This window comes from Musca autumnalis, unplaced genomic scaffold (genome assembly GCF_047663935.1).
Source record: "Musca autumnalis isolate F117 unplaced genomic scaffold, ASM4766393v1 scaffold_2, whole genome shotgun sequence".
In the NCBI taxonomy this organism is placed as follows: Eukaryota; Metazoa; Arthropoda; class Insecta; order Diptera; family Muscidae; genus Musca; species Musca autumnalis.
The window spans coordinates 228,007,848-228,033,151 of NW_027411755.1; the positions used below are offsets into that span (position 1 = coordinate 228,007,848).

The 25,304-nt window shown below is 39.5% G+C and overlaps 1 protein-coding gene across 3 annotated transcripts in view; it reads right to left on the bottom strand.

Annotated features, from left to right (window-relative positions):
• Positions 1-513: 513 nt before the first annotated feature.
• Positions 514-25,304, bottom strand: part of Piezo (piezo type mechanosensitive ion channel component) — a 73,936-nt gene continuing 49,145 nt past the window's right edge. For all 3 annotated transcript variants that reach the window (XM_073970988.1, XM_073970987.1, XM_073970986.1), the window contains 10 exons: positions 20,294-20,429; positions 19,948-20,231; positions 12,687-12,776; positions 12,050-12,332; positions 11,453-11,826; positions 10,831-11,390; positions 10,340-10,624; positions 3,559-3,838; positions 3,352-3,493; positions 514-1,357 (listed from right to left, as the gene is read on the bottom strand). In XM_073970988.1, coding sequence (XP_073827089.1) covers positions 1,139-1,357; positions 3,352-3,493; positions 3,559-3,838; positions 10,340-10,624; positions 10,831-11,390; positions 11,453-11,826; positions 12,050-12,332; positions 12,687-12,776; positions 19,948-20,231; positions 20,294-20,429 — 2,653 coding nt within the window. In that variant the 3' untranslated portion in view covers positions 514-1,138. The remainder of the gene's footprint in view (positions 1,358-3,351; positions 3,494-3,558; positions 3,839-10,339; positions 10,625-10,830; positions 11,391-11,452; positions 11,827-12,049; positions 12,333-12,686; positions 12,777-19,947; positions 20,232-20,293; positions 20,430-25,304) is intronic.

Below are 25,304 nucleotides of genomic sequence, written 5' to 3' on the forward strand. Positions count from 1 at the left end.
TATCATATAATGATACCATAATCTTTAGATCGGGTCGGGAAACAGCTTATACCACAAGTAAACTAAAAAACGCTTTCCTTTGGATACTAATACACCAACGATAAAAACAAATGGATACGAAGATTTTGATTTTTTTGCATACATATTTTGTTTGCGTTTCAAGGAGACTAGAGAGCCTATAAGGGATCTCAATGCTTATAGACAAATATGCGATGAATGTTCCACAAAACCACTGAAAACTATAATGTATGAATGATTAAAGACCATAATACACATTGTACATTTAACTAATTTGTAGCGTATTTAAAATACTCTTCTCTATATGTAAACATTTGGTTTATTAGTTGTTTTTTAATGGTTTTTTATTTGTTTTTCTTTTTTTTTTTTTTTTTTTGTATCAAAAAAATGCTTAAAAATCCCTGAATATGAGTTCACATTTTTATTACATTTATATAATTATTATTATTATTATTATTATGGTGTTGTTGTTATGCATTTAACATTTCTTTTCAATTTTGTTTTTTTTTTCTGATTCGATATATTGTTTTTTATGTATAAAAAATAAAACTACAAAAATTTGTTTTCGTTTTTTGAGGTTAGATGAGAAACAAAGTAATAATAATGGCTTGTTCGAACATTAGAAGACCGGAGATAAGATGGTGCTACAGAGAAAAGGGGGAAATAACCTACAAAGACAATTGAGGTTATGGCCTATTCATGTAGGTTTTAACTTTTATGGGGACCATGTATCCTAAGGGTGTCTTTAGTAGCATTTTATTTCCTCATTTTACGCCTGTAACACCATAAACTATAAACAAACATTGACACTAAATGTTTTAACAATAATGTTTATACAAAAGTTGTAGCTTAAATATTTTTATATATACTTGAAAAAGAAAAACAAAAATAATTAAATATTTTACTATTTTTCAAAACATAACTTAGAATAAAGTTTTTTTTTTGTTTTAATGGTCGGCAGTTTTTCTTCTTTTTGGGTTTTTTTCTTCTGACAAATATTATTTAAAATTGTAAAAAATGTGGATGAGGAAGGGGAGGGGGGGATGCAAGAAAAGTTAGGTTATAAACTTTAAATATATTTTTAACTTAATATCCAGTCATTATTTGTGTACAGATTCGATTATTGTTGTTGCTGCTGCGGATGTTGTGGCTGCTGTTGTTGTTGTTGATGTTCTCTTCTCCCACTCGCCCTGCTACGCACTGAATCCGTATCTGTTTCATCGTCGGCGATTTCTTCACGTGGCCGTGTCCATTTGATCATGGTTTCCGGTGATCGGTAGAGGAAGAGTAGTTTGGCAAATAGATCTTCTTCGAGCATAAACTCTAAGGCTTCTCTTACCTGCAAAAAATAGGAGAAAGAATATGTGAAATATGAGAAATAAATACGTTGACTCATAATAAAAGAAATAGAGCTTTCTCTATATTAGGAATAGAAACAGTCAATCGTTTTAGAATATAGAGCAGCCTAGCCTGCTTGCCAGCTTCATTTCTGACATAATAAAAATAAAAGATTAAAGAAGAAAAGGGCAGCATGGTTCGAAATTGGATCGGCCCTGAAGCACCCTTTCTTTCAGAAAGGTGCTATAAAAGCACCCTTTCTTTAAGAAAGAAGCTATAAAAGCACCCTTTCTTTCAGAAAGGTGCTATAAAAGCACCCTTTCTTTAAGAAAGAAGCTATAAAAGCACCCTTTCTTTCAGAAAGGTGCTATAAAAGCACCCTTTCTTTCAGAAAGGTGCTATAAAAGCATCCTTTCTTTCAGAAAGGTGCTATAAAAGCATCCTTTCTTTCAGAAAGGTGCTATAAAAGCACCCTTTCTTTCAGAAAGGTGCTATAAAAGCACCCTTTCTTTCAGAAAGGTGCTATAAAAGCACCCTTTCTTTCAGAAAGGTGCTATAAAAGCACCCTTTCTTTCAGAAAGGTGCTATAAAAGCACCCTTTCTTTCAGAAAAGTGCTATAAAAGCACCCTTTCTTTCAGAAAAGTGCTATAAAAGCACCCTTTCTTTCAGAAAAGTGCTATAAAAGCACCCTTTCTTTCAGAAAAGTGCTATAAAAGCACCCTTTCTTTCAGAAAGGAGCTATAAAAGCACCCTTTCTTTCAGAAAGGAGCTATAAAAGCACCCTTTCTTTCAGAAAGGAGATATAAAAGCACCCTTTCTTTCAGAAAGGAGCTATAAAAGCACCCTTTCTTTCAGAAAGGTGCTATAAAAGCACCCTTTCTTCCAGAAAGGTGCTATAAAAGCACCCTTTCTTTCAGAAAGGTGCTATAAAAGCACCCTTTCTTTCAGAAAGGTGCTATAAAAGCACCCTTTCTTTCAGAAAGGTGCTATAAAAGCACCCTTTCTTTCAGAAAGGTGCTATAAAAGCACCCTTTCTTTCAGAAAGGTTGTATAAAAGCACCCTTTCTTTGAGAAAGGTGCTATAAAAGCACCCTTTCTTTTAGAAAGGTGCTATAAAAGCACTCTTTCTTTCAGAAAGGTGCTATAAAAGCACTCTTTCTTCAGAAAGGTGCTATAAAAGCACTCTTTCTTCAGAAAGGTGCTATAAAAGCACTCTTTCTTTCAGAAAGGTGCTATAAAAGCACTCTTTCTTTCAGAAAGGTGCTATAAAAGCACTCTTTCTTTCAGAAAGGTGCCATAAAAGAACTCTTTCTTTCAGAAAGGTGCTATAAAAGCACCCTTTCTTTCAGAAAGGTGCTATAAAAGCCCCCTTTCTTTCAGAAAGGTGCTATAAAAGCACCCTTTCTTTCAGAAAGGTGCTATAAAAGCACCATTTCTTTCAGAATGGTGCTATAAAAGCACCCTTTCTTTCAGAAAGGTGCTATAAAAGCACCCTTTCCTTCAGAAAGGTGCTATAAAAGCACCCTTTCCTTCAGAAAGGTGCTATAAAAGCACCCTTTCTTTTAGAAAGGTGCTATAAAAGCTCCCTTTCTTTCAGAAAGGTGCTATAAAAGCACCCTTTCTTTCAGAAAGGTGCTATAAAAGCACCCTTTCTTTCAGAAAGGTGCTATAAAAGCACCCTTTCTTTCAGAATGGTGCTATAAAAGCACCCTTTCTTTCAGAAAGGTGCTATAAAAGCACCCTTTCTTTCAGAAAGGTGCTATAAAAGCACCCTTTCTTTCAGAAAGGTGCTATAAAAGCACCCTTTCTTTCAAAAATGCAGGCAAGCAGACGAGGCTGCTTATGTACCCAGGTCTTTAGTGTCTATAGAATAATGTTAAACTAATATGTATATAATACATAAATATACATTAATTTCTTCAATATAAGACTCCTTTTATGTTCTTAAATTATAAAAATTGAAACAAATAACCTTTAAGGAATCCTCAACTTACCAAATAAATATCAAGGCACAATTGTAATACTCTATCAACATTGGGTAAATCTTCATACATAATTTTTCGTGTTTGGCCACCCAAAAAGCCTTTCAAAAATCTGGAGACCACTAAAACAAAGGTGGTGTAGATACCGATGATGCTGGAAAAAGAACGAAAAACAACAATTTAATAATGATAATTAATCAAGAATTTAAAACGACTTACCCTCCAGCTGTGATAAATGTCCATGTTGAGGGGAATTTCTTATCGTTAAACGTATAGAAAACTATACCCGAATTACATTCAAACAAAGGTAACTTTTGCAACAGTTCAGTGGCTTTATCACCTTTGTCATCCTTATCATCATCATCGTCATCATTAGCATTATTGGCAGCACCAGTAGCAGGTGGAACATTAGTGTGACTATCATTACAATGGTCGGCAATTTCCCACCATTGGAAGCTGTAGTTATTTGTGTGAACTTTAATGCTTAAGTCGCGGAAATCTATTGGGGAAAAAAGAAAAAGGATGTTTTTTATATTAAATCAGTGTTCAGTATTTTGAATCTATCTCGCAAACTTGGTTTGGATTGAGGGAAGTCAGAGGAAAACAAGTAAAAAAGTATCAGTCGGCTTGGCAGACAGAGATATACCCTCAGCCAATGTGAAGGTAAACTTTCATCTACGGGCAGATCGAATGTATTTGGGATCTCTTCAGAATTTTGTGGCCCTTTTTGAACATTTGAACTTGCCGAACAAAAAGGTGGATTAAGAATTAACTGCACTTAGACCCTTACCCTTAGGGAGGACCGATATGGGCCATTTTGGAAGTTAAACTAAATTTTGACAAAATATTAGGAAAACCAAAGTTTGGACCAAATTGGTTGACCAATTCAAATGATATCGTCCTAGTGACATTTTATTGGGGGAGAAATACCGGAAGTTGTGGTCCGGGATGACGATTTGTGTGGGAGGTACCAGAAGGAATAGACAAATATAATCCATATTTAAACCTGATCTATGTCTGGTAGATATAATAGGATGTGCAGAGTATGGATTACATCGGTCACTCCCTTCAAGAGTTATCGTGAGCACAATTTTTCCGAACATTTTTGAACTTTTGTGTGGGAGGTACCGAAAGGAGTGGACCGATATAGCCCATCATCGAACTTAAACTAAGTCTGGACAAAATATTACAAAAGCCAACATTTGAACCGAATAGGTTCATCACAACACAAGTTGCTAAAACAAAAATCAAAGCGATTGGAGAGATGGCCCTAAACTGAACTTTTCCGAAATTTTGTGTGGGAGTTACTCGAAGGAGTGGACCGATTGTCTATATTGAAACCTTATCTATGTCTGGTACAAATTTCACGATGTGCAAAGTATAACCAAATCGGTTACTCCCTTCAAGAGTTTTCGTGCGCACAAGTTTTCCGAACATTTTCGATCTTTTGTGTAGGAGGTACCGAAAGGAGTAGACCGATATAGCCCATCTTCGAACTTAAACTAAGTTTGGGCAAATATTACAAAAGCCAACATTTGAACCGAATCGGTTCATCCGTTCGATAGTTATCGTGCGCTCCAGCCAGACAGACGGACGGACATTGCTCAATCAACTCCAAATTGTTTGAAACACATTTCGTCCAAACATACTTGGGGTCTAAAACTATTATTTCGATGAGGCACATTTTGCCCGTATGATAGTGTATATACCCTCGTTAGCATAAATGCTGAGGGTATAATAAAAACTAGCCTTACTGCCAATAGGGGAGACCAAGTTAAGAGCAAATCCGATTGAGATAATTTGGGTTCGACCTAGACCTGGCTGGTTAACACCATAATTTTTGGGCGTGAGTAATCGATTTGAACTTAACTTTGTACGTCATAAACTTAAATGACAGATGAGGGCGATAATTTACGATTTGAGTATCCGATTAAGATGAAACTTTCCACATCGAATAAATCCTTCCAAAAGTGGTCCTTTTTACAAAAAATAAAGTTTTCATGGGCAAGTTAATTCTTCCCGAAAGCTGTGGTAAGAACGATAAGGACATCCAAACATAAATCAAGTTCGAAGATGGGCTGTATCGGCTTACTCCTTCAGGTACATTTTCCAAAACAGATCAAAACTTTCAGTCCAGTTTATGGACATTCGTCATTTTCGGTCGTTTTGAAATTTTAATACGGCCTATCCTTCATACACCTCTAAAGGTGCAGTTAGGTTTAGGTGTTAGTCTTCGTGATCTCTATTGCAGAGGTATAGTTTTATTCTCCATATTGCCCTCGATATGGGTCAAAGTTCCAAATACCGATGTTTCGATGGGTTGCAACACCAAAGCTACGGGAATTAGTTGATTACGTTTGGTATGGCAGTAGAATAGGTTCAGTGTATCGTGCGGACCAGTACTTCATGCTGAAGAGATGTTTTGCCCCATATGAATGTATACGGCTGCACTGTCTTGAACGTAGTTGAGCCAAATCTACTGACGTTCTTTACCTGCGAAAGATGGGGGATGTAATCCGAGGACCGCATTCACATGATAGTTGTTTATGACACCTGCTTGATAGGCTTGCTGATCTAGAAGTTCTTTCTTATATCGTTGGACCTCTCTCCAACCTCTCCCTTCTGATATGCCTTTGTGAGGGAGTTATATCCATCATACGGTGATTGTGGTGCGTCCCAGGTGACACCTGAGTAAGGACTGCAACGAGAGCATGCCATTATGTTGCTGTTCTGGAAGAATGTTCGTATCCTCGTGTAGAAGACGAGACGAGGCAATCTGTTAAAGTTTTCATGTTGTCAACAAGGTTTCTTTATCTGCACCCCAAGTGCAGCCGGCTTAAGACTTGAGGACGCTGTTCCTACATCTCAACTTGTCACAGATAGCTGTGGCATGCGCGGATCTTGAGTAGCCGTACTTATGCTGCCATCGACCAGGACATTCAACACTGTGTTCATATCCGCAGTCCATGTGGTGAACACAGTGACTGTAGATTTAGTGGAGGATATTTTCGTATTCTTCGCCCGGACTTGAGTGCTGCCGGCTAGACTTGAGGACCTGTTTCTACATCTCAACTTGTCACAGATAGCTGTGGCATGCGCGGACGACGTGTTATCCCTAGGATCTTGAGTGGTCGTACTTATGCCGCCATCGACCAGGACATTCAACACTGTTTTCATAACCGCAGTCCATGTGGTCCGGAAAAAGTTGGTAAGATCAAATTTGAGTGAGTGCCACCGTGGTGCAATGGTATGCACACCCGCCTTGCACGCTGAAGGGTTCGATTCCCCGGCCAGTCAACATCAAAATTCTCAACGGTGGCAAAATACCCCTCCGTAATTTTGGCGACATTTCCTGAGTATTTCAGCCATGTAAATCTTCTCTACAAAGTGGTGTCTTCAGACACGCCGTTCGGACTCGGCGATAAACAGTAGGTCCCATATCACTGAGCTAATATGAATCGGGGTGCACTCATTGCTATGAGAGAAGTCTCCCGTGTCCCGTATGGGAGTTTGTGGAACAATTATATATATTTTACAAAGTAAATCAGGCAAGGTACCCACGCCAAGATCGTACAATTATCCGCATACGTAACGATCTCAGTGGTATGGAATACATGAGAGTTAGAGTTTAAACAGTTCCGGAGTTATCTCCCCACCTTGCTTGGAAATTAGGTTTTACTTCGTGTATTCGACCAGCAGGTATATGCCGAGCGGCTGCGACAGTGATGATATTATTAACGTTCTCTCTGCTACCACAGCATCAGAAGGTTTGGGCAGAACTCCGAAGCGATTGGATGAAAGTGCGATCGTTCAGAGGTGATAACGTCGTTGATGGAGATAATTATAGGGATATGGTTTGATCCAAGAGAAACGACGGGTTGTCAGGTGAACTCGGTTGTTATTGTTGTAACAGTGTTTGTTATTATGTTTGTATGTTCGTTACTCTGTTCAATCTGGCTCTGGGTCCTATCTCCAGTTCCAGGAAAGTGGCTGCTTCGATTGGATGTAACCACAGATCCACTGGAGTTAGATGAGTAGGTTTGGCTGGGCAGTTGAAAAGGTGTTTTGTGTCGTGCGGGCCCATGCCACATACTGGGCAGATGTCTTGCACGGCGCGGTCGATTTCCGCCCAATAAAAATTTAGGCGACTGCAATATCCCGAGCGTAGTTGAGTCGCATAGCTTACCACAGACCGACCTATCGCGTTATACGTGGCCAACAAGGTTTCTTTATCTGCACCCCAAGTGCTGCCGGCCAGGGACTTGAGGACCTTGTTCTTACTTTTCAACTTGTCGCAGATAGCTGTGGCGTGTGAATGTAGTGTCGAATGTGACCCCTAAAATTTTAGAGCAGTTTGTGGTCGGAATTCTGCTACCGTCGACCACAACATTCAACTCACGTCCAAACTGCGCTGTCCATGTGATGAACGGAGTGGCTGTAGATTTTGTGGCGGAAATCTGCATATTCCTCGAATGGAAAAAGATGGTAAGATCGCTTAAATAGTTGTTCAGTCTCTCACAGATGTCATCAGGATAGGTACCTGACGCAAGGATCGTACAATCATCCGCATACGTTACGATCTCGATGCCGTCTGGAGGGGGCGGAATACAGGAGAGGTAGAGGTTAAACAGTTCCGGTAGATATCACCCTACCTTGGGGAACTCCCTGTTTCACTCTACGGGGTTTGGACTTCTTGTTCCTGAATTCCACGTACGACTGGCGTCCACACATATAATTGACTATCCAACGTTTCAAGCTTGGTCGGATGGTTGTCTGCTCAATGTCCTCAAACAGAGTGGAGTGCCTGACTGTATCAAAGGCTTTTGATAAGTCAAGCGCCACCATCACTGTTCTATCGCACGGCCGTCTCTGCTTAAGGAATCCATGCTGATGATAGGCAACTCGATAGCTATTTCTGATACTGGGGAGGACTAAGGCCTCAAGGGTCTTTGCTACGGGCGACAAAAGCGAAATCGGCCTGTACGATTCACTTTTGCTGGCATCCTTGCCGGGCTTCCGTAGTGGGACCACCCTGCCCATTTTCCAGACTTCGGGAACAATGAGGGTGGATAGCGACAAGTTGAGAACTTTAGTGAGATACTCCACTCCCGGCTCATCCACCTGCTTCAGCATTACCATGGAGATTCCATCAGGGCCCAACGCTTTGGATGATTTAGCGTTCCTGATGGCATTGGCAACATCATCCATTGTAAACTGTGGTGGCTTCTCCTCGGCAGGAAGAGATCTGATGCGACGTAATACTCTTCTCTTCGCCCTGTCACTCCCGGGGTGCTCGACAAACTGTCGATTGAAATAACTTGCGCACCTCTTCGGGTCAGTCAACGTAACGTCGCCAAACGTGACTGAGGTCCTATCTTCCCTTCTTCCAGGGTTCGAGAGTGACTTAACCGTTGCCCACAATTCACCTATACCGGCTCCAATGTTGCAACTCTTCAGGTGATTTAACCACTTGTTCCGCTTATGCTCGCTGACCAGCCTGTTTACTTCCAGTGACAGCTCCCTGACTCTGGGGTCATTGGGGTTGGTTCGACTAAGCTCATCACGCTTATTTGCTAATTCCGTCGCCTCTGCTGGGAAGTTTCATCTTACTTCGGGTATTCGACTAGCAGGGATATGGCGAGCGGCTGCAGCAGTGATGATGTCTCGGAACGTCCTTTCCGCTACCCGAACATCAGAAGGATTGGACAGTTCTCTGAAGCGGTGATTGGTGAACTCTCTGAAACCCGGCCAACCAGCTTTCCTATGACTGACAAATGTGCAGCGTTCAGAGGTAATGAAATCGGGTGGTCTGCTAATGGAAACTATTATGGGGAGATGGTCTGATCCAAGGGAAATGACGGGTTGCCAGGTAACGTCATTTGACAAACGCGGTGACACGATGGCTATGTCTGGCGAACTGTGACACTCTCCTCTAATTCTGGTAGGGGCGTCCTCATTGCAAAACGTAGAGCTGTTAATCTGCTCAGCCAGCGCTGTACCTCTCTGGTCGTTTCCGAGGGCCGAATGCCACATCTCATGATGCGCATTAAAGTCCCCCAGGACCAGACGATTATGACATTCCAAAAGCGGGCTAATGTTAGGCACGTAATCTGAGATACAGCTATTTCTCGGCGGGATGCATACGTTCAGCAACTCTATCTCGGCAGTTCATCACCTGACTGCTACCCCCATACATTCCATGTACGGGTCATTAGAGACAGGCTCAAGCGAGATAGATCTGTATTGGATAGACTGGTGCAATAGGAAAGCTAATCCCCCACCTCCACTTCTGGTGCGATCTTTCCTTAGCACATTGTAACCATCACAATGTTGTAAGCTACAGTTGTTGTTGAGCTTGGTTTCTTGCATCGCAGCGATCATCCCTCAAAAATGCTGTAGCCATTATAACGCTGTAAGCTGCAGTTCTAGTTGAGCTCGGTTTCTTGGACTCATAAAGTCCACCATTTCCTCGATCTTACCTCGGAGTCCACAGTAATTAAATTGCAAAAAGGATGAATTTTCAGGGATTGGAACAACAACGGCGAATGTTAAGTGCTGCGTGTGCGGTTGGGACTGAAACATAGCAGTTTACGGAGAATATTTTAAAATGTTTACGGAATGCAGTCCTTGTAGTCCGGGTTACAATTATATAGTTTTTTCCATGAGCTGAGCCTGAGATAATGATCCAAAAATTCTAAAAAACACCCCTGCGGACACCAATTAAAATGTGTGCTCATTAGACGAATAAGGTGTCCGATTTGACTGGATCGTTATATTTCTTTCAAATTTGCAAATCGTTATATTTCTTTCAAACAAACATCAAGATCCGGGAAGGTCTAAATTGAACCGATGCGGACCAAGCGGTACATATCTAGGGGTCTCCGACGAATGTTAGTATACCCTCCACTTATGCTGAGAAATATTTTTTCCAATATCGTCTGATCTCGAGTCAAACCAAATGATGTGAGGTTATGTAGGATTTAATTAAAATTTTACTTACTATTGTTGGTATTTACAAGCAACGCTGAGACATATATGGGATCGGCTGAGTTTAGAACTTTGATAAATTTAGGCACAATATTTGGTATAATGGCCTCAATTAATGTGCCATTACTGGTGGAATTATTATCACTGGATCCACCTGTAATCATGGCCTTTAGAGCATCTCGATAGGCATATGTCTCATTCATTTGGAAGGTAAGTTCGGAGCCAACAGTACCCGTTTGACCCTTGGATGGTGGGGTACGTGTCAACTCATATGCCAAACGGACCGTTAGGGAGGCATCTGAAAAAGGATTATACAAAAATTTTAATATTAAAGACAATTTGTAAGAGGTCCTTTGATTGTGCAAACAAACTGTAAAGCTTTGCGTTATTTTTGGTAAACAAAATGAATGACAAGGGATACTAAGTCCGAACGGCAATTCTTTTTTACCAGAAATGATGTAAAACTTTACTCAAACGTTGATGAGGTTTTGACTTCATACTTACTGCTATTCAATTCATCCAATAGCCTCATCTTATCAGGTGGTGCAATATTCCACATAGTCGGTGAATTACCACTCAGTTTTATTGCTGCAATATCTGAGGCATCATAGTTTAGCAGGAATGACAACGCCTCACGTTTATTGATATCCATATAGGCATTTTTCATTTGTGAAAACATTTCATCATTAAAAACATAGGTACTTTCACGTGTACTGGTAACATAAATGGGTTCATATGAACTTATCCTCAACGACACCTTAACTTCTGTGGGAACATTCGATTGGCCAACAGCATTGAAAAGGGCAAACAATGTCAGCGGACCCCATATAAGGAATACAATAAATAAGATGACAGCACCACCCATTAGCAATTTCATAAAGGCTGCCTTCTTTTGGGCCCGAACTGCAGGGAAGTCGGTTTCCATTTGCCGCAAACATTTAATAGAATAAATATTGGCAAATATATCTTCCATTTTCAACCAATCGAAGAGGGTCATTGTTGTATCTGTGCACAGCCAATCGAGAATTGTACGTAACTCATAGAGGAAGGGTATCACCATGTAGCTGTAAAAAGTTTTAAACATTAATTATTTGTAAAAATTCGAATTTAAATAATTTAAACTCACATTTTAAATGAAATCATATTGATCATGGAGAAACTCTTGGTCAGGAAATTACCCAAAATTCGAGTAGGATAACCACATTTAATTTGATAACTTGACAACAGCAAATAGAAACATTTAATTATGTAGAAAATAATTGGTGGGGCCGAAGCATAGAAACTACGTTCCGTAACCGCAGGTACAACAAAGAACATCCATATATGTATGCCGACCACTGATATAAAGTGGAAGGCGATTTTGAACACCAAAGCCTTGCGTAAATAAAGCGCCCGATCAATCACAATCAATATGAATTGAACCAACAACATGATGAGGAAGGGCACTGGGACTTTGTTCTCAGCCAAATAGGTTTTAACACCACCATCGGAGAGTTTAGACTGAAATAAAAAATATTTATAATTAGGAATTAGAAGAAAGTAAGAGAATGATTTTTATCGGCTAAAACATTTCTTTTAAAAGAATAAAGGTGTTACAGAGCCACATTTAATTTTGATCCTACGTGACCTTTATTTTTTAACAGCAAAAAAAACTGCCCGGCAAGCAGATCGTTTTATGTAGTTCATATGTAACCCTTTAGAAATTATTTGCGTTAACACTTACACTAAACGCTGTAAATCCAAACAACAACACAAAGAAATTGATGAAATCACACAAGAACATCAAGGCATAGACATCGGTTGGCAGACGGGCCTTATGCATCAAATTATGGAAGAATTTCGAAAGGCCGCATAAATATTTATGACGTTGGAAACTTTCAACACGTTTCACCAATTCATTAGTGGCTGACATGCTTTCTCGGCTACCGGAGGCATAATCCGAACCCATCGAACGTCGACGATCACTGCCTGAATTCTCTTCAGCACCATCGGCATTAGAGGGATTACTACGAAAAGACACAAGCAAACAAATATTTAATAATACAACTTTTAAATATGAAGGAATAATAAAAATAAAAAAAATCAGAATACCTCGTAGTGGTATTTTCTTGAATTTGATTTGTATTTTTTGATTTCCTTCTAAATTTCCCAAAAATCTTAATTCTTTCTTGAAATGTTGATCTATGTTTCTTTAAATTTCTTGATTTAATATACTTAATTGTTTGCTTTAAGTGATCTTCAATATTCAAAATTGACTTGAATTTAGTTTGAAATTGAAAGAGTATTTAAAAACATACCTACACTGAAATCAGGTTATTTTGATTTAAAACTTTTTATGCAGGTTTATCAAAAATACTTACAGACTATTACGATCCTCGTCAGCTTCACTTTGGAACATTGCTGTCTTATAGTTATCGATTTTCCAAAGGCCATGAGATTTCAAAATGAATCTGAAAAGAAAGAAAAAGAAAAACAATTAATCTCCAAATGAAGATGAACTTTCAGCTAGAAAAGAGCTACAGGAAATTCACGCCGTTGCTAGCAATGAGAACAATAAGATTAAAGGTATCCAAGTCATTTATGTTCGATATTGGGATTCCTTCGAAAATGTTACCATTATGTAGGATAACTTTAACAGATACAAGAGCAGCAGTTAAAATGAAAAAGACCTATCCTATTATATGATTTGGTCACACTTGTTGTTAAACATTCTTAATTATTGCCCCATGTTGGGCGCCAAAAACGATTTAGTTTTTCAATTTTATTAAATGATCAGCAGTTAAAATAGGAGACAACCTTTCCTACTTAGTAGCGCAAAATAACGATTTACTTAGTTTCTAAATTTTATTAAGTGTTGGAAATCGGCCAATACCAACTAATACCTACGCCACGAAACCTGTTCGATATTGGGATTCCTTCGAAAATGTTACCATTATGCAGGATAACTTTAACAGATATAACATCAGCAGTTAAAATTGGAAAAAAACTCTCATCTGATTTGTTTATCTGATTTGACCATACATGTTATTTATCTTTCTTAATAGTTGCCCAATGTTGGGCGCCAACAAAACGATATATTTAGTTTCTCATTTTTGTTAAATGTTGTAAATCGACCAACTCCTACTGATACCTATCCCACGAAACATTCCTCTTAAAGGGTAGTTTAAGAGTACTGCACTAGGATTGCCTTCCGACTTCATAACCATTGAACGCCCTTTAAGCTTTCTTTAAGCATGGGAAAGCCATTTGTGTTAAGAAAATTCACCAACCAAAGCTTTAAAGAAATGCCCACTCCTTTTGATGTTCGATTAACAGAGAGGAATTTACGAGAATCATCACTGATTCAGTCGCTCGCAATATTCCTGCTAGTCGCAATTTTTAAAATAAGACCTAATTTTCCAGGGTGGAATGCGAATGAGCTGATGGCCAGCAGGGTGGAATGCGAATAAGCTGATGACCTGCCATTGAAAGTCAACAGATTAGTCGGTGACCACAAACGGAAAAGATGGCTAGACCATCTCAAGTGCAACATTCAAATCGATAAAAGTAAATTGTGTACAACGATTGATGTGTTATCGACCACTGGAAAAAATATTATCGAAAATCTTGTCATGGCTTGTTTGTGACAGATCTGAAGAGGTGCGAGGGTTATTTTAGGCGACAATTTTGTGTTATACGTTGGATGTGATAACTTCCAACCGAGGAGGTTGCAGATATTTTCCGGGGCGGTCGGTCATGCTAAACTATTCGAGGATATCAAAAATACTGTCCTCCGGCATTATCTGAAATATTGGTTCACCAACTATATATGTATGTGGTCGCCAGTTTAAACAGTGAAACAGGGAGTTCTCCAAGTAGTGGTGCTATCATCGGAACTGTTTAACCTCTATCTTTCTGCTATTTACGTATGCGGATGTTGATAACATTTGTGTCAGGCAAAATGTCTATCCCATTGATCTTGTTGAGTTATTTCACGCTAGGAATATGAAAATATCCGCCATAAAGTCAACAACCACATGAACAGCGGAGACGAAGCATCCACTGCATATCCAGATCGATGGGTCAATATTTCCGAACACATTACCCCAGTCCTAGGGGTCATATTCGGTAGTCTATATAAGTCGTCCGCACATGCCACAGATGGGAAGAATGTCTTCAAGTTCCTAGCCGGCAGCATTTGGAGAGCAGATAAAGAAACCTTGTTAACAACATTCAGCGCGAGAGATCGGTCGGTGGAAAGCTATGCCGCGTCAGTGTGGTTTGCCAACGTATGTGATACGCAGTGGAATGCAGCCTTGAGAATTACAAATTACTCATGTCTTCGGAGGACCACTAACATAAGGAGACTAAGCTCTTGCCGGTGCGTCGACGCAACAAGATGTTGTCGATGCAGTATACGCTTGGGTGTCATGGACAAAACTATCCAAATAACCATCACCAGACAGAGAGAGCTCCAAATATACAAAAGATAACCTCTAGATCAACAGACATATCAACAAAGTTTGATGCAGTCGCGGCGGCTATAGGAGTCTATCGCATGAATTCCGACCTCGTGGCAGAGGAAAACCAACAGCTGCCTTGACAAACGAGAGTTAAGTTGGCTCAACTAAGATCCGGTTAGTGGAAGCGCCTCAATCCCTACTGTACCAGGATTGATGGGGTAACGCAGAACAAGGGTCACAAAAGGAATGAACAGCAAAATACCACATAAAAGAACCCTATTAGTGGCACTGGAGTTGACGAAAGCCTTCGACACAGTAAACCACAACATTCTCCTGAGGGACGCTATGGAGAAATCTCTCTTCCTAACCACCAGAAGAGACGGTTGGTTGTTGTTGTAGCAGCTTCTACAAGTAGATGTAAATCTTTATTTTATTGATTCGGCTCTGTCTCCAGCTCCAAGTTCAGAAAGAACGCCACCTGAATAGGATTCGTCCAAAGAGAGAGTGGAGTTAAGTTAGTCGGGTTGGCTGGGCAGTTAAACAGGTGCTGCGTAGTATGCGGACCGGTGCCACTTGCTGGGCAGATATTCCGCGTGCCATCAATCTTGGCCCAGTAAGAATTGAGGCGGCTGCACCAACCAGATCTAAGTTGTGCCAACACAACTTTCGTTTGTCTTGGCAGCTGTTGGTCTTCTGCTGCCACGGGTGGTGGATGATCGTTGATGATGATATTCGCACTGTAGGCTGCCAGAGCCTCTGCAACCGTGTCAGTGTGAATATCTCTCAAACCTGCCTGATAATAACGTTGATCTAGGGGTTCTCTTTTATATCTCTGGACTTCCCTTTCCAGATCACGATAATCCTCCCTAACATGCCTGGGGGGTTCAGGCATATCCACCAGATGGTGATTTGGATGGTCTTGCCTATAGCATCCAAGCAAGTACTGCATCGTCAACATCCTGTTGTGTCGACGCACAGGAAGGATCTTGGTCTCCTCATATAAATGGTCCACTGCAGACATGAGGTAGCTGTTCTCAGGGCAACATTCTGGCAGATTTGTAGTTTATCCCATTGCGTATTACTTACGTTAGCAAACCACGCTGGCGCCGCATAGCTTACCACAGACCGACCTATCGCGTTGTATGTGGTTAAAAACGTTTCTTTATCCGCACCCCATGTGCTGCCGGCTAGGGACTTGAGGACCCTGTTCCTATTTCTCAGCTTATCGCAGATAACTGTAGTATGCTGGGACGACTTATACATGCTATCGAATGTGACCCCTAGGACTTTGGGGTAGTTTGAGGTCGGAATAATTGCACCGTCGACCTGCACATTCAGTGGGAGCTTCATCTGCGCCGTCCATTTGGTGAACAGTGTGGCTGTTGACTTAGTGGTGGATATTTCCATATTCCTCGCGTGGAAAAACTCTACAAAAACAATGAGATAGGCATTTAGCCTGTCACAAACATTACCGATGTTGGGACCTGACGCCATGAGTGTACATTCATGCGCGTACGTGATTAACCCAATGCCGTCGGGAGGGCGTGGAACTGCAGAGAGTCAGAGGCTAAAGAGTTCCGGAGATATCACCCCTCTTTGGAGAACTCCCTGCTTCACTCTACGGGGTTTGGACTTCTTGTCTCTGAATTCCACATATGACTGGTGACCACACAAATAGTTGATGACCCAGCGTTTCAGACAAGGCCGGAGGGTAGTATTCTCGATATCCTCGAACAGCCTAGCATGGCTGACCGTATCAAATGATTTGGTCAGATCCAATGCTATCATCACTGTTCTGTGACATGGTTTGTCCTGGTTGAGTCCTCGTCCAATATATATGGAAATGGCGTGCAGTGCTGTTGTGGTACTGTGCTGCTTCCGGAATCCGTGTTGATGATCCGCAACTGGATAACACGTTCTGATGCTGGGGAGGAGTAATGCCTCGAGTATTTTTGCTACTGGCCATAGAAGTGAAATCGGCCTGTATGACTCACCTCTACTGGCATCTTTGCCACGTTTCAGCTGCGGGACCACCCTACCCATCTTCCAGGAATCGGGAACTATTAGGGTGGCTATTGATAAGTTGAGGACCTTGCTTAAATACTCGACTCCTGGGTCATCCATCTGTTTTAGCATCACCATAGAAATTCCGTCAGATCCAAGCGCTTTGGATGACTTTGCGCCTTGGATAACATCTGCAACATCATCCATCGTTAATTGTGGCAGTTCTTCCTCGGCTGGAATAGATCACAAACGACGCAAAACAATTCTCTTCGCCCGGTCGCTATCGGTGTGCTCGATAAATTGTCGGCAGAAATAGCCAGCGCAGCTCTTCGGATCTGTCACGGCCACGCCGTTAAACATGACAGATGATTCGGAATCTCTGCTACCCGAACATTAGAGGCATTGGGCTTTTCTCTGCAGCGTTGATTAGTGAACTCTCTGAAATCTTGCCAATCCGCTTTCTCATGATTACTGAAAGTGCGGCGTTCAGAGGTTATTATGAAGTCTGGTGGTCTGTTTATGGTGATGAGGATTGGGAGATGGTCCGACCCAAGGGAAATAACGGGTTGCCATGTCACGTCATTTGTCAGACCGGGTGACACGATGAATATGTCAGGCGAAAAGTAGCAGTCTCCTCTAATCCTGGTGAGTGGAGAATGTGGAGATATCTATTTGCTCAGCCAGATCTGTACCTCTCTGGCCATTCCCTAGAGCTGAATGCCATAACATGATTCACATTGAAGTCCCCTAGAACCAGCCGGTTATCACCTCGCAACAGAGATCTGATTTTAGACAAATTACGCGGGGCACAGCTATTGACCGGCGGGATATACACATTCAGCAGTTCTATCTCGGCGGTTCCACACCTTACCGCTACACCCATACACTCCAAGTATGGGTCCCTAGAGTCTAGCTCAGGCGTGATAGGTTTGTACTGGACAGACTGGTGCAGTAAGAATGCAAGCCCTCCTCCCCCACTTCTCGTACGATCCTGGCGAAGAACGTTGTATCCATCACAACTCCGAAGACTGCTGTTGTTGCTCAGCTTCGTTTCCTGGATCGCCGCGACCATAATATTTCTCCGACTCATAAAGTTCACGATCTCATTGATTTTGGTTCGAAGACCATCGCAGTTAAACTGCAGGAATGTCACATCCTCAGGAACTGGGACAGCAATACGCGGTGTTAATGGCTGCGGCTGATATTGCTGTCGGGGAGGTTGCGGGGGAGTTTCATAATCCGATGATGTTGATGATGAAAACTCACTGGGGTTCATGTTGGTGCAGCACGAAGCAATATAAACCCTGTCGTATGACTCCCTCAGGAAGGTCAGACATGAACAGCTCCTGAAATGCACCCATCCTCGGCACCCGTTGCATCTCATTGTCACCGACCTATGGTGGATGAGACGTTGAAAAACGGCGCAAAACCATGGCCCGGGGTTACTTTCAATCCCGGCACGGACGAAAAGAATCCGGAGCAGGCATTCCGGGACATGCCGCTCCCAAAATATGACGAAGACCAAATAAATGTTGGACCAAATCGGTTGAACAGTTCGAAAGTTATCGTTTTCTCCGACCGCCACATATGGTGACATAGGGTTTTTTACACTTTCGGACTGTTTTCCCAAGAAATATGGACTTGCCCCTGAAAAAACGTTTACCGTCGTAATAGAGGTAGCGAATGCAAATCGCTTCAACAAAAATCAAAGTGATTCAAGAGCAAGTCTTAATGTGAACTTATCCGAAATTTTGTGTGAGAGGTACCAGAAGGAGTAGACAAATATAGTCCATATTCGAACCTGATCTATATCTGGTAGATATATAAGGATGTGCAAAGTATGGATTACATAGGTCACTCCCTTCAAGAGTTATCGTGCAAAATTTTTCCGAACATTTTTGAAGTTTTGTGGGGGAGGTACCTGAAGGAGTGGACCGATATAGCCCATTTTCGAATTTAAGCTATGTTTGGATAAAATATTACGAAGGCCAAATTTTGGACCGAATCGACAGATCCGTTCGAGAGTTATCTTGCGGTCCAACCACTACGCAAGGTGTCATAGGGGCTTTTCGCACCTTTCCGGCCATTTTCTCAGGAAGTATGGACTTGCCCCTGATGAAACTTGTACCGTCGTATGAGGGGAAGTGAATACAAGTTGTTGCAACAAAAATCAAAGCGATTCGAGAGCAGGTCCTAAACTGAACTTGTCCGAAATTTTGTGTGGGAGATACCCGAAGGAGTGGGCCGATTGAGTCCATATTAGAACCTCATCTTAGTCTGGTAAAAATTTCACGATGTGCAAAGTATGGACCAAATCGGTTACTCCCTTCAAGAGTTATCGTGCCCACAAATTGTCAGAAAATTTGTGGGGGAGGTACCGGAAGGAGTGAACCGATATAGCTAATCTTCGAACTTAAACTAAGTTTGGACAAAATATTACGAAAGCCAAAATTTGAACCGAATCAGTTCATCCGTTCGAGAGTTATCGTGCGCACCAGCCACCCAGCCAGACAGACGGACGGACATTGCTAAATCAACTCCAAATTGTTTGAAACACATTTCGTCCAAACATACTTGGGGTCTAAAACCATTATTTCGATGAGGCGCATTTTGCCCGTACGAAAGTGTATATACCCTTTCTAGCCTAAAAGCTGAGGGTATAATAATTAATATATTAATAAAAATAATCAATAAATCTAGCTGAATCGTAATATTTATAGCGTTTTTCCACAAAAATAAGATAAACATTGAGCAGCTGATCATTAGCAGATGATTAAAAAACAGCTGTTTGAACTTGACTAAATAAGTGTGTCTTTTTTTTACAACTTTTCCTTTATACAACTGTCAAAATCTGCAACATTAGTAATAATTATTACTAATTATCACGTAAAAAGACACATCTAATGTTAGCAACTTTTAGCAATTTCTCATCAAATAACTGTCAAAATTGTTCTCTCACTTCGCTCTCTTTTACTGAACTTTGGTGTAAAAAGACAACATTTAGTAAGATTTAGTAATAATTATTACAAATTATCACGTAAAAAGACACACCTATTGTTTATTTGCGCCAAACTTGTTGTTTTTTTCAATCAGCTGTTATCTTACAAATGTTTTGCAAGATGTTGTTGGCACAGGGGCCTCATTGGTGAAACCTATCAAACTAAATATTACTTACCTATGGAAGAACAACACCAACAGCAACAACAAATCATATGTTGCATAATCCGGTATCATTTCAACGCCAAATAATTTTTCAATACCCAATGGATGATTTGGTAAATTATAACGGTAATTAGTCCAAATTAATTTGAATTGGAAGATGCATTTGATAAGTACAATAGCCTGGGTGTAAGCGATGAGAGTAACCCAAAATGTTTTCGTTGGACGTGGCAGCGATAGGGTACCCCAGAGGAAAATCATCAAAGGTAGCGGTAGCGATATCAAACTTGCATTGACAATCTATAACGGAAATAAGGAAATTAATATAAACAAAATTTAATGTTTTAAGTTTTTAATCTCACCTGATTAATAAACACCACAATGTAACAAATCAAATCCGTATTCGATAATATGGCATACCATGCCGAAATTAATACTTCCACAATAATATTGTGATCGCGGGCTGTAAAATCATCTTCATCGAATGCCAATTCCGTGCTGTAAGGTGGAGATATGATTGTAATGTTGTTACCAATTTTATTTCGAAAAAAAGTAGTTTTGGTATAAGTTTTAAAGAAACATTCTACTAGTAGAGAATAAAGTAAAAAACATATATATTTTTACATTCGAAGTTGATTTTTAAGTATATATTTACATACATAAGAGAACATATAGAGTAGTAGTAAAAGTGTACAAATGTTGTTAATTTTGAATAAATTAAGAAAGGAATGGAATTGATTATTCCATTTTTATAGATATTCATTCGAATGAAACTCGAATACAGTGTCGTGTATTCGTCAATTCTGATAGCCAGGGAGTTTGGTAGCAGAATGCAAAGCTCAGCTAGATGATTTATATATAAAATAACATAAAATAGTAGACTGAATCTTCTCGTTGCTGATTAAGGACACTATTATTAAACTATTATTATTCTATTAAAACTGGAAACATTTTGGATAAATGTTTGCAACGAAAACTGTACATTTTGGGATCATAAACATCACATCTGAGCTTTCACATTTTTGAATCAGAAAAACGAAATCAATCTGAACGGTGAATCATAAACATCACATCTGAGCTTTCACAGTTTTGAATCAGAAAAACGAAATTAACAGCCTGTTTCTGTACGGTGATTCAAAATCAATCGACCTATAAAATTTGTTTTTGAATTTTTTTTAATTTCCATTAACTAATATAACAAACATATATTTTCACAAAACGTTTTTTAAAGTTAACAAAAATCATGCTGCAGTCTTATATAAATTGAGTAACATTTCAGATTTTTTAAAGAAGTAAAATTACAATCCACAAGCTATGAAAAAATATATCGAAAATAAAATAAAATTCAAGGCAAGCAAAAAATATGAGCAGAATCGCTTTTTCAAGTTCAAGTGGAATATGAAGTAGGAGGAAAAAAGTATGACATACGTGTAAAGAATTCCTATATAAGGTACAACATTTGTGAATTGAACGAAACTATCATCTAAAGGTGAAGGCCAAGTCAAAGAAGGAGTTACATTTTGCAACGACTCGTGAAATTATTGTCATTCGGTAATGTATTGTCTTGGCATGGAAAGTTTCATTGAAAGTAGGGATAGGTAATTCGACTTTCGGTTAATCGATTAATCGACTTTTTGCGGTCAAAAATCTAAAAATCGTAGTCGACTTTTGTCTGGATGGAAAATCGCATAATCGATTATCTTGTGATCGATTTTCGAGTTTTCCCATAGATTGTTGAGTTGGCGGTTTTACAGTTTCAAAAGAATACTCGAAAATCGACGAATAGTCGATTATAATCGATTGTCTGCGGTTATGAAAAAGTCGAGTTTTAAGACAACTGAAATAATCGCAAGACCGAAAAGTCGCATTTTTAGTTTTAGAGCAAAATCGAAAAGTCGTAAAATCAATTATTACTTTTTATTACCTATCCCTAATTGGAAGAAAACTGTGTTTGTAAGAAAGAGCTTTTTCATGGATTTTTTTTTTTTTTTTAAATTTCATTGAAAAAAGTACGGTTGTGCTAAATAGCTTTCTCTTGGGGGGTTTGTTTTTTTTTTTTTTTTCATTTCGCCCCTCTCTCTCTCGCTCTCTCTGACAACAGAGTGACAATTTCCAACAAAACTCAGATATCATAAAATAAACATTTTTTATATGATCTTTGACAATAATTTCACAGTCTCCTGAGCCTTGGGTATTAAGCTTGTGACTTATTTAAAAAATAAAATCATTCAATATGAAATCATAATATAACAAATTACAATCAAAAGGTCATTCTAATTTGTAAACAAAATTTTTTGTATTATTTTTGTTGGTTTTTAAAATAATGAATTTTTTTAATGAAATTTTGGAAAATTAAGAATTTTAACTAAGCTACCTGGTTACTTTCTCTTGAGCCCACTGATTCGAAATGAGAGCAACTGAGCCACGGCGACTACGATCGACAGATGGAGCCTTTATGCGTATTTCGGGTAATGGCTCTGATTTACGCCTATATGCAAATTCAAGTTAACGAACACAAAGCCAAAGCATTTATTGTTTTTGTTTTGTTGATTGTACAAAAAACACACACACCAATCGACAATAATTTTTTGAAGGATATAAAATAAATATTTAGATATGAGGAGGATGTTGTTTTATATATGGGTTAGTTTTTTTCAAATTGATATAATTTAGTTTTTTGCTTGTACACAATTAATACTGTACAGTAGATTAGAATAAGGTATATTTTTAATAAATTAAAGCAAAAGAAAATGATAAATAAAAAATATTTGGAAACTTGGAGCCAAGGTTATTTGCAAATTGTTTTCTATATAAAAGCGATGATCTAAGCTAAGGATTGAGAAGAAATTGGAGTATGCAATATTTTTTTTTAATAAATTAATTAATAAATATAAAATTTGAATATATATATGTGCTTGGAATCTCTAATGTACGCAGAAGTTACATACAATGTTTTTAATCAGAGTAGCCACAGTAATACCATCAAACACACATTTTAAATGTCTGGGTCATCATGGACAGGAATAAAATGAGGGGAAGCCCCCTAGACAAAACAGGACTTCATGGAAGGAAAAATGTTTGGGTAGTATGGGTGGAACAAAACAACAACCAGTAGGCCTATTCTGTAACTTTTAACAACTATCGATATTGTTTAAATTTCTTTTGTTATTGTAACAAAAACAAAACAAACAAATGAAATCGTTGTAAAATAAACTATGAGTAAAGTTGTTAACTCATTATTTGAGTTACCCACAATTGTCGGCAAAATTAAAATGCTTATAATTTCGGTAATTACCGATGTTTTTCGGTAAGCTAGCGAGGAATAAAAAGCAGTCGTAAAGTTCTACCGATAGCAAGAGTGTTGTCAACTTTTATTTGAACTTTTCATTCATAATTTTGCGTTTTAATTTTACCGATTTTTGTCAGTAACTCAAAAAATGAGTTAGAAAATCGCGCTACTGAAGGAGGTTAAATTTTTTGTGATCTGTGGATGAGGTTGACATAGCACGAAGGAACAAATACTTTAGGCAGGAACTATTACTGAAATTTACCCATTCTCGGAATCCGCTGCATCTCACCGAACTATGGCGGATGAGACGGTGACAAACGGACCGGGGTTACTATATATTCCGACTGAACCATTAGGATTTCAAACATACATGTATGCCGGAAAATGCAGCTCTCAAAATAAAAATATAGACGAACATGTAGTCGCTTCTCGGGTCAATTCGGTACATAGAACCGGCCGTCACAGAGCCAATTCCAAATTATGTCATTGAATGCATGGCACCGTGTCAAAATTAAGTTGGGAGTGCAATTAATCAGATTAAGAGCAAGAAGACAGCAGGCAATAGTCTTTAGAGTTGGGCAATTGAACGACCTAGTTCACAATCTAGTTCATTGGACGACGGTTGTTTGTATGAACAAACAAGGCAAGAAACAAGAATGGATTAATGGATCACCACTGACAAGTTGTGACATCAAGGTATACACGGAGGGCTCTAACGGACGGTGTCTTCTCGGAAAAAGCAAACACACCTACATCCATAACGCTACTAGCCGTAAAGCTATGTCTAATATAGTTCTTCTATGTTTCCAGGACATTTAGGGCGCTTACACCTGGAAAGTTTTTGCGGATTCTGAAGCTACAATGAGAAAAGTCAAAAAGCAAATAACCCTCCCTTGTAAAAAGCCTACTACCATGAAAAAAACAAAGAAAAAAAAGAGAAACAACCCCCCCAAATGCAAACATTTTAAGGGCCCTGATTTGGAATGTTCGATCTTCAGCCCTACTGTCGGTAAATTCAACCTCCACGGTGAAACATCCGATAACGGAATGAGGTTAATTGACTTCGCAGCGGCAAGGAAAATGGTAATTAGCAGCACCAGGTTTAAGCATCCCGATATATACAAGGCTACGTGGAAGTCACCTGATCATAAAACAATAAACCAAATTGATCATGTTGTAATAGATGGAAGGCATGCGTCGTGCGTGTTGGATGTGCGATAATTCCGAGGAGCAAATATCGACTCGGATCCCCATCTTGTTGCAGCTTAGGTACGCACCGACTGAATGTAGCGAATAAAATACGCCCCAAGACAGCCCGAAAACTGGACATCGAAAAACTGCAATCTCAGGAGACGGCCACATCATACTCCACTCAACTAACACATTTGTTAAACATTAGCACCCCTGCCTCAGATAACATACCAGCACAGTTGGAAAGGACGCTAGAGCGATATCGGTAGAAAAGAAGAGAGGAGAAACGTATTTTACGCAGAAAAAAGAGAGAAATGGAAAAGCGCGAATGTGAAGAACTAAAGTTGTACAAAATGAAGCCAGAAATTTCTATCGAAGAATGAAACATCAAACTGATGGCTTTGGCATTCTCCTGTAGGGACGAGCATGTGAACCTGGTAGTAGATGCAGGAAGCGTGCATAACATATGGAACGAGCATTTTTTGAAGCTATTGGTAACAAAAGACAGCGACGGCAATATGTCGATTAAAAAATAACAAGGCAGCTGGAGCTAACAGCAGCTGATTTACAAAAAAAGTATAAAGACAGCTGATTACACTGTGACACAGATTGGAACAAACTATTTGTGCGGAAATGAAAGCACTTGGTGAGTATATTAAAAACCCAAAATGAATTTTTCGTCAAAGGTCAAATTTCTAAGTTATGGCGAATGAATTTTTTGATTCCCCCCTATTGGCGTTATTGCACCTTCTTTTTGATATAACATGTATCCAGTCGAGTCGAATGGGTATTCTTTTTGTAAACCAGTTTGTCCTTGTAACTCAATTCGTAGCATGATCTTATTGTTGAACTGTAGTAAAACAAGTACCAAAGTGTCAGTCGGCTTTGCCAAC